Raw genomic sequence first — 16,727 nt, forward strand, 5'->3', positions numbered from 1 at the left:
TTATACTATTGATAAGAAATTGGTATTAATTCAAAAGATATTGTTGAAGCTATTCATTGTAATACCTGTAGTAACCATTGAGAAAATAACAAAATGTACAGAAAAAGAAATAAGAAGGGAATCAAAATGATGCAGCACAAAATATCAATTAAATACAAAAGAAGGCAGTAATGGAGAAAATGAGGGATAAAAAAGACATAAGATGTATATAAAATATACAGAAATAGAAGGAAATGTCATCATTAGAAAAGGACCAATTAAGTAGGAGTAAACAATCATCTTCAGTTTCCATGCATATAACAAGTTTAAAATAAATAAAATAATATTTGAAAGAACTAAAAGGAGACGTAAATCCACAATCATAGTTGCAGAGTTTTATTACATTGTCTCTCTAACTGATATAAGAAGAAAACAAAAAAACAATAAGGCTATAAGAATTTGAAGATCATTAAACCAATATATATTAATTATATATAAAACAATTATCCTAACAATTGCAGAATACACATTCTTTTCAAGTGCACATGCAATATTTACCAAAGTATTTTTGTAATTTTATTTTATTTTATTATTATACTTTATGTTCTAGGGTACATGTGCACAACGTGCAGGTTTATTACATATGTATACCTGTGCCATGTTGGTGTGCTGTACCCATTAACTCGTCATTTACATTAGGTATATCTCCTAATGCTATCCCTCCCCACTCCCCCCACCCCACAACAGGCCCCGGTGTGTGATGTTCCCCTTCCTGTGTCCAAGTGTTCTCATTGTTCAATTCCCACCTATGAGTGAGAACATGCCATGTTTGGTTTTCTGTTCTTGCAATAGTTTGTTGAGAATGATGGTTTCCAGCATCATCCATGTCCCTACAAAGGACATGAACTCATCCTTTTTTATGACTGCATAGTATTCCATGGTGTATATGTGCCACATTTTCTAAATCTAGTCTGTCATTGATGGACTTTTGGGTTGATTCCAAGTCTTTGCTATTGTGAATAGTGCGGCAATAAACATACATGTGCATGTGTCTTTATAGCAGCATGATTTATAATCCTCTGGATATATACCCAGTAATGGGATGGCTGGGTCAAATGGTATTTCTAGTTCTAGATCCTTGAGGAATCGCCACACTGTTTTCCACAGTGGTTGAACTAGTTTACAGTCCCACCAACAGTGTAAAAGTGTTCCTATTTCTCCACATCCTCTCCTGCACCTGTTGTTTCCTGACTTTTTAATGATTGCCATTCTAACTGGTGTGAGATGGTATCTCATTGTGGTTTTGATTTGCATTTCTCTGATGACCAGTGATGATGAGCATTTTTTATGTGTCTGTTGGCTGCATAAATGTTTTCTTTTGAGAAGTGTCTGTTCATATCCTTTGCCCACTTTTTGATGGCGTTATTTTTTCTCTTGTAAATTTGTTTGAGTTCTTTGTAGGTTCTGGCAATTAGCCCTTTGTCAGATGAGTATATTGCAAAAGTTTTCTCCCATTCTGTAGGTTGCGTCTTCACTCTGTTGGTAGTTTCTTTTGCTGTGCAGAAGCTCTTTAGTTTAATTAGATCCCATTTGTCAATTTTGGCTTTTGTTGTCATTGCTTTTGGTGTTTCAGACATGAAGTCCTTGCCCATGCCTATGTCCTGAATGGTATTGCCTAGGCTTTCTTCTAGGGTTTTTATGGTTTTAGGTCTAAAATTTAAGTCTCTAATCCATATTGAATTAATTTTTGTATAAGGAGTAAGGAAGGGATCCAGTTTCAGCTTTCTACTTATTGCTAGCCAGTTTTCCCAGCACCATTTATTGAACAGGGAATCCTTTCCTTATTTCTTGTTTTTGTCAGGTTTCTCAAAGATCAGATGGTTGTAGATGTGTGGTATTATTTCTGAGGGCTCTGTTCTGTTCCATTGCTCTATATCTCTGTTTTGGTACCAGTACCATGCTGTTTTGAGTACTGTAGCCTTGTAGTATAGTTTGAAGTCAGGTAGCATGATGCCTCCAGCTTTGTTCTTTTGACTTAGGTAGCTTGATGGGGATGGCATGGAATCTATAAATTACCTTGGGCAGTATGGCCATTTTCACGATATTGATTCTTCCTATCCATGAGCATGGAATGTTCTTCCATTTGTTTGTGTCCTCTTTTATTTCATTGAGCAGTGGCTTATAGTTCTCCTTGAAGAGGTCCTTCACATCCCTTGTAAGTTGGACTCCTAGTTATTTTATTCTCTTTGAAGCAATTGTGAATGGGAGTTCACTCATGATTTGGCTCTCTGTTTGTCTGTTATTGGTGTATAGGAATGCTTGTGATTTTTGCAGATTGATGTTGTATCCTGAGACTTTGCTGAAGTTGCTTATCAGCTTAAGGAGATTTGGGGCTGAGATGATGGGGTTTTCTAAATATACAATCATGTCATCTGTAAAGAGGGACAATTTGACTTCCTCTCTTCCTAATTGAATACCCTTTATTTCTTTCTCTTGCCTGATTGCCCTGGCCAGAACTTCCAACACTATGTTGAATAGGAGTGATGAGAGGAGTGCATCCCTGTCTTGTGCCAGTTTTCAAAGGGAATGTTTCCAGTTTTTGCCCCATTCAGTATGATATTGGCTGTGGGTTTGACATAAATAGCTCTTATTATTTTGAGATACGTTCCATCAATACCAAATTTATTGAGAGTTTTTAGCATGAAAGGCTGTTGAATTTTGTCAAAGGTCTTTTCTGCATCTGTTGAGATAATCATGTGGTTTTTTGTCTTTGGTTCTGTTTATATGCTGGATTATGCTTATTGATTTGCGTATGTTGAACCAGCTTTGCATCCCAGGGATGAAGCCCACTTGATCATGGTGGATAAGCTTTTTGATGTGCTGCTGGATTCGGTTTGCCAGTATTTTATTGAGGATTTTTGCATTGATGTTCATCAGGGATATTGGTCTAAAATTCTCTTTTTTTCTTGTGTTTCTGCCAGACTTTGGTATCAGGATGATGTCGGCCTCATAAAATGACTTAGGGAGGATTTCCCCTTTTTCAAACTCAATCAAAACTGCTCAACTACATGGAAACTGAACAACCTGCTCCTGAATGACTACTGGGTACATAACGAAATGAAGGCAGAAATAAAGATGTTCTTTGAAACCAATGAGAACAAAGTTACCAAAGTATTATCATGTGCTATGTATTAAAACAAGTGTCAACAAAGTTCAAAGTATTGAAATCATATGAATTATGAGTAGAATTAAATAAAAAATCAATAACAAAAATAAGTGGAAAATCTCTGAATGTTTAAAACATAAGCTACATATTTCTAAAAACCCATGAGTCAAAGAATAAATGAAATGAAATTTGGAGAAAAATTTAGAGCTAAGTGATAATGAGTATCAAATGTGCAATATCGCTAAAGCACTGTTTAGAGGGAAATTTATAGCTTTAAATTTGTATGTTAGAAAAAAAAGAATGTTTGCAAGTCAATAATGCAAGATTCAATCTCAAGAGACCAAAAAGAAAAAGAAATAGTAATTCAAATAATGATGATGATGATGATAACCCAAGGAAAGGAGAAAGGAGAAAATAAAGATAAGAGCTAACCTCAATAAAATAAAAAGCAAATGTACAATAGAGAAAATTAGCAAAGTCAAAAGTAAGTTCATTAAATAAAAGTGTTAAAATGTATATATCTGGTGCTTTGGAGGTGCCAACACCACCTAGAGTCTCTTGCTATCAGCCATAGTTAACCCCACCGTGTTCGTTAATATAGCCGTTGACTATGAACCCTTGGACTGTCTCCTTGGAGCTGTTTGCAGAAAAAATTCCAAAGGTAGCAGAAAATGTTTGTGTTCTGGCCGGGCGCGGTGGCTCAAGCCTGTAATCCCAGCACTTTGGGAGGCCGAGACGGGTGGATCACGAGGTCAGGAGATCAAGACCATCCTGGCTAACAGGGTGAAACCCCGTCTCTACTAAAAAATACAAAAAACTAGCCGGGCGAGGTGGCGGGCGCCTGTAGTCCCAGCTATTCCGGAGGCTGAGGCAGGAGAATGGCGGGAACCCGGGAGGCGGAGCTTGCAGTGAGCTGAGATCCGGCCACTGTACTCCAGCCTGGGCGACAGAGCGAGACTCCGTCTCAAAAAAAAAAAAAAAAGAAAAGAAAATGTTTGTGTTCTGAGCGCTGGAGAGAAATGATGTGATTATAAGAGCTCCTGCTCTCACAGGATTATTGTAGAATTTATGTGCCAGGATGTTGACATCACACACCATAATGGCACTGGTGGCAAGTTCATCTATGGGATGAAATTTGATGATGAGAACTTCATCCTGAAGCATACAGGTCTTGGCATCTTCTACATGACAAATACTGGACCCAACACAAAGAGTTCCCAGTTTTTCATCTACATTGCAGAGACTGAATGGATGGATGGCAAGAGTGTGGTATTTGGCAAATTGAAAGGGGGCACGAATATTGTAGACACCATGGAGCCCTTTGGGTCCAGGAATGGCAAGGCCAGCAAGAAGATCACCATTGCTGAGTGTAGACAACTTTAATCTGATATGAATCAAAAGACCCTCATTCCAGAGAAGTTCCTGCCTCAGATTCTAGAGAAAGAAATGCTGCACAGAGAGACCAAGAAGAATCTGAACAGACAGGCCTTGCTGAGTTTCTCCACTCAGCCTATTAATATGAAATCATACCCTTTTTGTCCAGTCACATTTCTACAAGGTTGTCAGTCATGCCTATGAAATGAAGTCTCCATAAAAACCCAAGAGGACTGGGCTTGGAGAGCCTCCAGATAGCTGAACACGTGGAGATTCCTGGCAGGCGGTGTGCCCAGGGAAGGCATGGAAGCTCCATGTCCCTTCCCCCATACCTTGCCCTATGTCATCTCTTCATCTGTATTCTTTGTAATATCTCTTATAATAAATCAGCAAACATAAATGTTTCCCTGGTTTATGTGAGCCACACCAGCAAATTAATTGAACCCAAAGGAGTGGGTTATGGGAACCTCAAGTGGAAGCTGGTTGGTCAGAAGTTCTGGAGGCCCAGACTTACAACTGGTGTGGTGGAGGGGCGGTGTTGGGGACTGAGCCCCCAAACTCTGTGGTCCAACACTGTCTCCAGTTAGTGTGTGAACTGAATTGGAGAACACCCAGCTGGTGTCCACTGTAGAATCCATTATTCAGTTTGTTGTGAGGAGAAATCCACCTCCCTGCATTTGGTCACGGAAGTCTTCTATGTTGATGATTGTTGTTATTTTGATGTGGGAGCAGAGGAAAAATGTGGTTGGAGAGGTTTGTTCAAAACAACAAACATTCACATTTGTACCCATCTCTTTTTTTTTTTATTTTACTTAAGTTCTGGGATACATGTGCAAAACGTGCAGGTTTGTTACATAGGTATACAGGTGCCATGGTGGTTTGCTGCACCTATCAACCCGTCATCTAGGTTTTAAGCCCCACGTGCATTAGGTATTTGTCCTAATGCTCTCTCTCCCCTTGGTCCTCACCCACTAACAGGACCTGGTGTGTGATATTCCCCTCCCTGTGCCTATGTGTTCTCATTGTTCAACTCCCACTTTGAGTGGGAACACATGGTGTTTGGTTTTCTGTTCCTGTGTTAGTTTGCTGAGAATGATGGTTTCCAGCTTCATCCACGTCCCTGCAAACTCAGGAACAAAAAAAAGGATTCCATAATTACCTCTTTTAATCGACATTGTACTGGAGGTCATGGCTAGTTCAACAAAACAAGGAAAATGGCCAAAGGGAATAAAAATTAGAAATGTATATGTGAGGCTGGGTGTAGTGGTTGACGCCTGTAATCCCAGCACTTTGGGAGGCTCACCTGAGGTCAGGAGTTCGAGACCAGTCTGGCCAACTTAGTGAAACTCCGCCTCTACTAAAAACACAAAAATTAGGTGGGTGGGTGGCAGGCACCTGAAATCCCAGCTACTCAGGAGGCTGATGCAGGAGAATTGCTTGAATCTGGGAAGCAGAGATTGCAGTGAGCCAAGATGGCACCACTGCACTCCAGCCTGGGCAACAAGAGCAAAACTCTGTCTCAAAAAAAAAAAAAAAAGAAAAAAAGAAAAAAATGAATATGTGAAACTGTCATTATTCACAAACTATATACCTGTGTATATAGGAAACCCAGAGGAATATATGAAAAACTATTTGAGTGTAGAAGTCAGTTTGGCAAAATTGCTAGGTATAAGGTCAATATAGAAAAATCATTTTTATTTCTATATGTTAGTACAAACAGATAGAAAATGAAATTTTGAAAACAATACTAATTACAGCAGCACAAAAAAATTAAAATATATAGAAATAATTTCAACAAGCAATATTTAAGACCTATACACCTATTGCAACAAAAGATTTCTGAGAAAAAATTAAAGAGCTAAATAAGCGGAAGAATATAGCATGGTTTTTATGGTAAGACTTAATATTGCTAAGATGTCAATTCTTCCTAAATTAATGTATGGATTCAATAGAATTCCAATAAAAATTATTGCAGATTATTTTTATAGAAATTAACAAGTTGATTCTAAAACTTATGTGAAAATGTAAAAGACATAGAATAGCCAAAGCAATCTTGAAGAAGAACAAAGCTAGGTTTTCATTACCTAATATCGACATGTATTGTAAAACTTCAGAAATTAAGATAGCATTCAGTATTGCAAGGATTGAAAAGTAGTTGATGGAATATAATAGTCTAGAAATAGACCCTGTATGTGGGAAAAGACACTAACTGTTTTTCCTCTGGTTTCACACCACAACAATCAACACAGAAGTGACCAATGTGTGGGGAGTTTTCCCACGCACCAAGCAAGCAATCAGTTCTTCAGTGGACACCAACTGGATGTCCTCTAACTCAGTTCAGTTCTGACACTATCTACCTGTAGATATCTACCAGATGCCAATTGCAAGCTCCAGAATTGTTTTACCCACGCTTCTGACCAACTGGTTATAAATTGGGTTTCCCATTACTCCCTCCTTGGGTTCAATTAATTTGTTAGATGGCTCACAGAACTCAGGGAAACACTTACATTTACCGGATTATTACAAAGGGTACATATGAAGAGATGCATAGGGCATGGTGTAGGGGAAGGGATACAAAGTTTCTGTGCCCTCCCAGGGTGTGCCACCCTCCAGGAACCTCCACATGTTTAGCTCTCTGAACCTCATTCTTTGGGTTTTTATGGGGGCCTCAATAAGTGGGAATGATTGACCACTGGCCATCAGTGATCAGCTTAACCTTCAGTCCCTCTCTTTTTCCTAGAGGTTGGGGATGGGCTCAGAGTCCACTATTCCAAACCTGCCTTGGTCTTTCTGGTGACCGGCCCCTATCCCGAAGCTACCTACAGGCTGCCAGCCATCAGTCACTTCATTAGCCTACAAAAACACATCACTTCGGAATTTCTAAAAGTTTTAGGAGTTGTATGTCAGGAAAGGAGGTTGAAAAACAAATATATATTTCACAATATCACACAAACCAACACATATTTGATGTTTTCAACAAATGGTGCTGGGTCCAATTGATACCTATAAGAAAAAAAAACCTTGATATCTCCCTCATATCATATACAAAAATTAATTTTAAATAAATCATAAATTTAAATATGAAAGCTAAACCTATAAAGCTTCTAGAAAAAAGCACAAGAGAATATCTTCTACATCATGAGATAGACAAATATTTCCTTTTTTATTTTTACATTTTAATCTATTTTTGTGTTTATTTTGAGACCAGATTACAAGACTGGCTAATTTTTGCATTTTTGGTAGAGATGGGGTTTCACCATGTTGCCAAGGCTTGTCTTGAACTCCTGGGCTCAAGTGATCCACCCACCTTGGTCTCTCAAAGCACTGAGATTACAGGCATGAGCCACTGCAGCCAGCCAACAAATGTTTCTTTAACAGGACAAAAAAAAAAAAAAAATCACTAACCATGAAAGAATATTGATAAATTGGACTTCACTAAAACTTAGAACTTCTGTTTGGTGAAAGACAACATTGAGAGAGTGAAAAAGCAAGCCACAGACTGGGAGAAAATGTTTGCAACACATAGATCTGAAAAAGGGCTCATATCCAGAATATATAAAGAATTCCATCCATAATAGACTGATGACAATAATCAATAATAGACTGCAAATCAATAATACACTGATGACAATAACCACAAAAAAAGCAACAGACTTGGGCAGGCATTTTACGAAAGAGAATATCCAATATCCAATAAGCATGCAAAAGGGTGCCCAACATCATTAGTTACCAGAGAACAATGAGATTACGCATTCCCACCAAAATAGCTAACATTTAAAGGTCTGAAGGTTGGGCGAAGCAGCTCAAGCCTGTAATCCCAGCACTTTGAGAGGCCGAGGCGGGTGGATCGCTTGAGGCCAGAAGTTGGAGGCCAGCCTGGCCAACATGGTGAAACCCCATCTCAAAAAAAAAAAAAATTAGCTGGGCATGGCAGTGCACACCTGTAATCCCAGCTACTTGGGAGGCTGAGGCAAAAGAATCACTTAAATCTGAGAGGTGGAGGTTGCAGTGAGCCAAGATCACACCATAGAACCCCAGCCTAGGCAACAAGAGTGAAACTCTGTCTCAAAAAAAAAAAAAAAAAAAGAAAATCTGATGTTTATATCCACTAAAAATATGTACAAGAGTGTTAATAATGGCTTCAGTCAAATAATTCAAAATGAGAAAAAATCCAAATGTCTATCACAATTGGATGAGCAAATAAATCATGTTATAGTCTTATGGAATATTACACAGCAACGAAAAAGAAAAGCTATTTTCCTGGCAATAATGTGGATGGATCTCACCACAATGATGAGTATTAAGGAAGCCAGACTCCAAAGAGTACATAGTGAATTATTTCATTGATGTAAAGTTTAAAATCAGGAAAAACTAATCTATGGTGAGGGAGGTTAGAATGTGGTTACCCTTGCGGGAGGGCGGTTATCAACTTGAAGGAGCAAAAAGGAACAACTGGGTGCTAGAAATGTGTTACATCTTGATGTGGGTAGTGTGAATATGTACTTAAGCATATAAAAGTTCATGAGGTTGTTGATTTAAACTTTGTGCAGACAGCTGTGAGTTATACCTCGATTAAAAAAAACAGAAAAGGAGTAATGACTACCTCTCACTGCACTGTTCTGACCATTAAACTAAGATGTACTTTGATAAAAGCAAAGTATGACCTGCCATTGTGGAAACATTACCATAGCAAGTGAATTTGTAGGTTTCCTCACTCATCTCAGCTAAACCCAACTCTTAGCTAAATATCAGAAAAGCCTGGGAGGCAGGGGTTGCAGTGAGCCATGACTACACCACTGCACTCCAGCCTGGGTGACAGAGAAAGACCCTGTCTCGAAAAAAAAAAAAAAAAAAAAAAAAACAATGAAAAAGAAAGATGGACCTAAAACAGCCAACTGAAATGCAATATGGAATGTGCTATGGATGTGTGCCCAGGATGTAAGGCAAGCATAAGAAAAGCATGTTTTCCGCTGTCCGGCAGAATTAGGAATGGCTGCCCGGAGGAGGTGGGTGGGAGCTGCCATTGAAAGAAAAAGCCAAAGCCTGCCTGGTGGATGCAGAAAGGAACAGGGAAGGGGGTTATTGTGGACACAGCAGTAGCATGTTTAGGGGAACACACAATCCATGTGTAGCTTATGGGTCTGGTAAAGACAGAGCAGGTTTGGAGAGTGAGGTGATGGAACATGAGTTTAATTTTTAGGTGTTTTGTGGTGGTTTTATTTTATTTGTATCTTTTATAAAATTGTGAGAGGTAGCACAAATATTAAAAGGTACTTAAATATAAAGGTACTGTATAATGAATAAAAACGTAAACTCCCATATAATCCACCAGTAGATCAGAATGTAGAGTACTACGTAGAAGAAGGTTGTGCTCTGCTATTATAAAACTGAATAGGAATCACACAGGAAAATGGTTAAGTTACTGCCTAGACTTCTTTTTTGTTTCTTTGTTTGTTTGTTTGTTTGTTTGTTTTTAGACGGAGTCTCTCTCTGTCACCCAGACTGGAGTGCAGTGGCGCAATCTCGGCTCAATGCAACCTCTGCCTCCCTCGTTCAAGTGATCCTCCTGTCTCAGCTTCATGAGTAACTGGTACTACAGGTACCTGCCACCAGCCCCAACTAATTTTTTTTTTTTTTTTTTAAGTAGAGACAGGGTTTTGTTGTATTGGCCAGGCTGGTGTTGAACTCCTGACCTCAAGTAATCCACCCTCCTCAGCCTCCCAAAGTGCTGGCGTGAGCCACCACTCCCAGCCATAGACTTCTAAATACTTAAAGAACAAAGTGTGTGATCTACAGTCCTCATGCTACACTGCCTTTGGGGTTTTTTAAAAAATTATGCCATTATATTTTATTTTTATGTAATATTATATTAGTTTATACACTTAAGACTGGTTTGTCTGCAGATAAAAAGGAGCTAGAGAGAACACCAGGTGTTGTTTTGATTTGTTGGTTTGATTTTTTAACTGGAAGGAAACTACTAAAGGTAGAAAGCCCGCAGAAAAGGAGCAGCTGAAGAAAGATCAGGGATGTCTTCATGGACAGCAGGTCCCAGATGACTTCTGAAAGAAGCTCTGGTGCCCTGAGCACATAGGAAAGTATGTTCAAGGACAGGGCAAGAGCACTCTTGCCCTCAGCAGAGGCAAATGTGCTCATTTACAGGAGTAGATGAAGTACATTGACACTGGAGAATTGCTGGCAAGGCTGGCAGAATCCCTAACTTGTGCTTCAGTTTTCTTAAAGAAGGAGGTTGTTGGTTTGTGGAGGCTGATATAGTGGAACAGGGTCTTGAAGAGATGACGAAGGTGTGGAATTCTCCCACCTTTTGGGGAACAGGAGAAGCTATGGGCCAGAAATGAGGATTCCCAGGACACTGAGAGTCCAGCTGGGGTTGGAGATTATGAATCTGTAGCCGCTCTTTGTTGCTGAATTTTCTCCTGTAGCCCCCAACAGTCCAGTGTGGGAAGAAGGAAGACGGTTGGAATGAGTTTCCATGGACGGCCTGGAAGGGGTGGTGCCGGAGCAGGGGTGCAGAGCAGATACGGTGAAAAGGCAAGTAGACAAGTCATTATGTCCAGGGTATTGTGACTGATACAAAAAGACCTCAGTTTCTGTCCCAGGGGTGTACACACACCAGACAGGGGAGACGAAATGCTAGTATGAAAACATAACTTCAACACAAGTTCTCACACATTTAGTGAGGCATAGAGGAGGACGCTACAAGTGAAAATTGTTTAGAGGAAAGAGGCCACAGTCCAGGAAGGCCCCGGGCCCCTGCCACTGCTGTTGCTACTGCTCGGCGGCTTTGGGGGCCTCTTTCCGGTGGTTAAGAACGGATGAGGTGAACTAGTAACTCTGAAAGGGAGGGTAGAGGGCAGATGGTTAACTCCACTGCAGCCTCAGGAAGAACAGAGGATGGTCAAGGACAGAAGTACGGAGGATGGTGAAGGAGACAATCTGATCCAGCAGCAGTGAGTCTCGTTCAGCCCTGAGCCCATGTGCAGAGCTCTGAGTCAGCTCAGCTTCCTCCAACCTGGACTTGCCAGTCGGAGGAAAGTGTGGGGCCTGAGCACCTGGGAGAAGGAGCACGGAAGGGTCTCAGAGCAAGCGGAACTTCCACCAGTCAACAAATAGATGTTAAGGTTTTCTCAGCTAGGGCTTGTGCTACCAAGCTTGGGGTGAAGGCATCAAAAGATGTACCTGCTAGGGACTGAGCAAATAGAGCCCAGTGAGATTCCAAAAGTACTGGGGCAATCCAGCTTTAGTCAGGGCAAAATCATAAGATAGATAAAGTATCCTACAGGGCCCACATCCCATTTCTTTCTTCCTCTCTATTTAGCTTCATACTGACCATATTAACTCCCCTCGTCAGGTAATACAACCTGCTTACCTCTGTCAAAACTCACCTAGCCCAAGTCCCACTCTGCATTAGTTAACCAAATCATCTCATATGTCATACTCTTTCTCCATGATAACAAGTGCATCTGCCTTTCCTGTTTCCCATCCAAACCCCATGCATCCCTGGCTTTTCTGAGCTCTTTCCTCTGCTTCAATTGTCCTCCTACTTTGTACCTACCTCCTAAACTCTTATTTATTCTTCAAGGCCAGTTCCCCAGTGTTCCTACCTAGAAGGAATCTTCATCTTCTTAGCTCCTTTTTTATTCTAAAGGTATCTTGCCTGTTAATGACATGTAGCATTTCCATCTTCCCTTATAGTTGTAATTATACATACCTATTTTCCTCTGTCTGAAAGATTCTTAAGGGTAGCATAGACATCTGTTTCATCTTTGTTTCCCCCACAAAACCTTGCATAGTTCTTGGACCATAATAAGGGCTGGGGAAAAAGTATATGAATAAGACCTCAAAAGCACAGGTAACAAAAGCAAAATAATCAAATGGTATTATAGCAAACTAAAAAAAATCGTGTACAGTAAAGGAAACAATCCACAGAGTGAAAAAGCAACCTATAGAATAGAAAAAAAAAATTGCAAACTATGAATCCTACAGGCAACTAATATCCAGAATAGACAAGAAATTCAAACATCACAACGGCAAAATGAACAACCCAAGCAAGGGCTTCATGAATTCATTTAAATTAGTTAATTCAACAATGCATCTCACATAACTCCTAAAAATGACTCCATTGTCAGAATTTCACGCAGGATACCAGAGAAATCACAGAGCTGTAATTCCCTTGCCTTTGGCCTCTTGCCAAGCTCCACATTCCCGCAATTTCATTTTCCATCTGCAGACCTTCAGAACCAAAAGCCAGTGGCCCTGAAGCAGCATGGAACTCTCATGCACTATTTCGTCCAACCACTTTGGAAAACAGTTTGACAGCATCTGCTAGAGTTACGTACACATACCCCATGATTCTGCCCCTCTGTCTGAAAGAGGGGCAGAATAGGCCTGGGCCCTAAAGTTCATTTTGGGCCCTAAATTCAGGTTTCAGTTGTCCATTCTGAGGAATGGACATTTACTTGTAAGCTCGCCCCATTCCCTGTAGGAACCTCAGTGTGTGCTAACCTGGCAGACCTCCCGAACATCAGCAGCCAGAGCAGCATGAAGGGGTGTGCACCCTGCCTGGTCTGACTGGTTGGGGTTGGCTCCAGCCTCAAGGAGGCAGCAGGCAGCAGTTGGCTGGGAGAATCAGGTTCAAGACCACCCTGGGCAACATGGGGAAACCCTGTCTCTACAAAAAAAAAAAAAAAATAGCCAGGCATGGTGGCTCAAACCTGTAGTTCCAGCTACTAGGGAGGCTGAGGTGGGAGGATGGCTTGAGCCTGAGAGGTTGAGGCTACAGTGAGCCGTGAGCATGCCACTGCATTCCAGTCTGGGCGACAGAACAAGATCTTCTCTTAAAAAATAATAATAGGCTGGACACAGTGGCACACACCTGGAATCCCAGCACTTTGAGAGGCGGAGGTAGACAGATCACTTGAGGTCAGGAGTTTAAGACCAGCCTGGCCAACATGGTGAAACACTGTCTCCACTAAAAATACAAAAATTAGCCAGGCATGGTGGCATGGACCTGTAGTCCCAGCTACTCAGGAGGCTGAGGCAGGAGAATCACTTGAACCTGGGGAGGCAGAAGTTGCAGTGAGCCGAGTGGTTGCAGTGGTTCAGCAAAAATTATTATACATTTATGCACACATATACATACGGCGAGGACCACTGTACTCCAGCCTGGGCAACAGAGCGAGACTTCATCTCTAAAAAATAATAATAATGATGATATAAAATAAATAAAAATGCATATGATAACCTGAATCATATGAGGGAACATCAGACAAACCCAGATTAAGGAACCCTCCACAAAACAACTGGCTTGTCCTCTTCAAGAATGCAATATCATGAACGATGAAGAAAGGCTAAAGTATGGTCATAAACTGAACATGAGAAACATAAAAACTGAATGTAATACATGATCTTGATTGCATCTTGGGTCAGCAAAAAATAAACAACTAAAGCATATTCTTGGGACAATTGGTAATATGTGAATATGGACAGCATATTTGATGGTATTAATGTGAAATTTACTAAATTTGATAATTGTGCTGTACTAACATGAGAATGTCTTTGTTCATAGGATATAAGTGCTAAAATATTTAGGAGTAAAGGGACATAATGTCACAGCTTGTTCTCAAGTGGTTCAGCAAAAATTATTATACATTTATACACACATATACATACAGCTAGAGAAAGAGAAATAAAGTAAATACGATAAAATATTAACTGGTGAATCTAGATGAAAGAAATTCAAGAATCCTTTGAACTATTCTTGCAACTTCCCTGGAACTTCACAATTATTTCAAACTAAAAAGTTTAAAAATTACATAAACAGAGCAGCTTCAGTCAACTTACGCCAGGCCAGCCCCACAGACCCAGGTTGGAGAAGGAAGCAGCTCAGGAAGACCCAAGTCCATCCCTCCCTGTGCCTAACGAGTCACTCACCAGCTTCACCCTGCAAGGGCCAGCATAGCCAAGCCCAGCTATGGCGCTGAAACCCTGGGAATGGGAGTGGAGGGAGCATCACCCTCTGTCACACAGGCTCATGACCTCAGGGTCATAACCTCAGCTTCTCTGTTACTCTCATCCCCATAGCCAGGCACCAATCCCATCAGTCCTCCTTCAGCTGTCTGAGCTGCTTTCAAGGCGCCTTAGACCAGGTTCCAGCCTAGCTCTCCTGACCAGAATCCTGGGTCACTGGGCCTCCCAACCCACCCACAAGAGCCGCAGGCTCCACACCTCCCTCCCTGCTCCCTGTTCCTCATCATACTCTGCCCTAGGCTGCCTGCATCCTTACAAATGTTGAGTCCACCTGAGCTTTGACTGTGTCTTCCTGAAGGACACAAGAATGCTCAGGGACTCAGTAACTGAATTGAGTACCTGGGCATGGGACTTTATTGCATATGGGGCTTCTACCCGGCCCTGAACCCACGCAACACTATGCCTCCGTTTCCCCTCTTTGTGCCCAGAGTGTACCCTCCTCTAACTCCACGCTCTCCACCCCTGTGAAGCCCCTGCAGAGTCACTGATCTAAAATGCAGAACCCTGGCGAGGCACAGTGGTTCACACCTGTAATCCCAGCACTTTGGTTGGGTGAGACCAAGGTGGGCAGGTCACCTGAGGTCAGAAGTTCAAGACCAGCCTGGCCAACATGGTGAAACCTGGTCTCTAATAAAAATACAAAAATTAGCCAAGTGTGGTGGCACGCGTCTGTAATTTCAGCTATTCGGGAGGCTGAGGCATGAGAATCGCTTGGACCCAGGACGCAGAGGTTGCAGTGAGCCGAGATCACACCACTGCACTCCAGCCTGGGTGACAGAAGGAAACTCTGTCTTAAAAAATAAATAAATAAATAAAAATAATAAATGAAATAAATTAATTTAATTAAATTATATGTGGGATCCAGGTTTCAGAGCATCCTGGACCCCAGGACTGGAGAAAGAGGGGAGCAGCCCTCAACCGGGATCCCCGGGAGTAAATGTTAGATGGCTCCATGCCTAGCTGATAGCTTTAGGTTTGCTGTGGAGCTTCCTCATATTGTCTCCTTCTTCTGCCCCAGCCCAACATGTCCCTAATAATTTCCAGGCTCCTGTGGCATCTGGGTGGCTGAAGAAGCCAGGGAGATGAAGAACCATGCCATCCAGGCTCTTCCTGGCTGCTGGCCTTGCCCTCCCCTCCTCGGGCTCAGTTTTCCTGCCTCAGGGGTCCATCCGTCTGTCTCTGAGCTCCAGAACCAACCACTTCCTTGGGACTGCTTCTCTTCTCTCATGCCACAATTGGAGGATGCAATTTTCTTCATCTTTACAGGCAGCTGGAAGGAGGCTTCTCTCTCCACGACATGGAAAGATAAATTGAAGCCAGTGGGAAGGAATCTCCTCACCCAAGACTTCCTGGATTGCTGGCAGCAGAGCCAGATGCCCCTCTCACAGACCCCCCGGTGCACTGCCAGCCTGTCCTGTCTGATTTAGACTGTCAGACCTGTCAGGAGCTGCTCGGAGTCAAGTTCCAGATGAATGTGTATGTGGCACAATAGGGAGATATGGCTCTGATCTCCCTGAGGGGCACAGCTCCTAGTCCATCATGTGAGTCCCCCGCCCCATGCCAGGTAGGACCTCCTTACCTTTGCCCTGATACCCCTTGAGGAGTAGGAGGAGTGTGAAGGTGACCACTTGCTCCAACATTTCCACAGAACAGAGGGGCCAAGCCAGCCCCTCCACCCCCACCAGACGCTGTGCGGCGCACTGGCTCAGCAGTCTCCAGTCAGCAAGAGGACGATGCGGAGCAGAACTGCCTTGCAGCCTGTCCAGCCACAGTTTCCTCAATTAGAGGCTGTTAACACCTGTTGTGAGCTGACAAGGCCACTGAGAAAGCCCCAGCGCCTGGAGCTGGTCTGACAGTTCCCACAAGCCAAGCTGGTGAAGCTTACCTCAAGTGGGAGGGCGCTTGAAGTTCACAGTGACTCACAAAGCCAGTTTCAAAACTGCATCCCTTTCTCTGCTTCAGCCCAAGAAATGTTCCAATTCTCTGAAGCCTATGTGGAGAGACCCACATGGGGGCCAAACAGCCAGTATCCTTGGCTGTTCCTTTCCAACAGACTTTGTGGAGGTGGAGTGGAGAGGGGCTGGAGAAGGAGTGGGCTGAGAAATAGGACCCTGGATACAGCGGCTAACAGTGTTGAAGGAGAGGAGGAGTAGCTGAGAGA

At 42.1% G+C, this 16,727-nt stretch overlaps 1 protein-coding gene across 3 annotated transcripts in view; it reads right to left on the reverse strand.

The window, feature by feature from the left end:
- CD244 (CD244 molecule) overlaps positions 1-16,417 on the reverse strand; it is a 35,433-nt gene extending 19,016 nt beyond the window's left edge. For all 3 annotated transcript variants that reach the window (XM_050758242.1, XM_050758240.1, XM_050758235.1), the window contains exon 1: positions 16,146-16,417. In XM_050758242.1, coding sequence (XP_050614199.1) covers positions 16,146-16,206 — 61 coding nt within the window. In that variant the 5' untranslated portion in view covers positions 16,207-16,417. The remainder of the gene's footprint in view (positions 1-16,145) is intronic.
- Between the last annotated feature and the right edge of the window lie 310 nt (positions 16,418-16,727).

Source organism: Macaca thibetana, chromosome 1 (genome assembly GCF_024542745.1).
Source record: "Macaca thibetana thibetana isolate TM-01 chromosome 1, ASM2454274v1, whole genome shotgun sequence".
NCBI classification, from domain to species: domain Eukaryota; kingdom Metazoa; phylum Chordata; class Mammalia; order Primates; family Cercopithecidae; genus Macaca; species Macaca thibetana.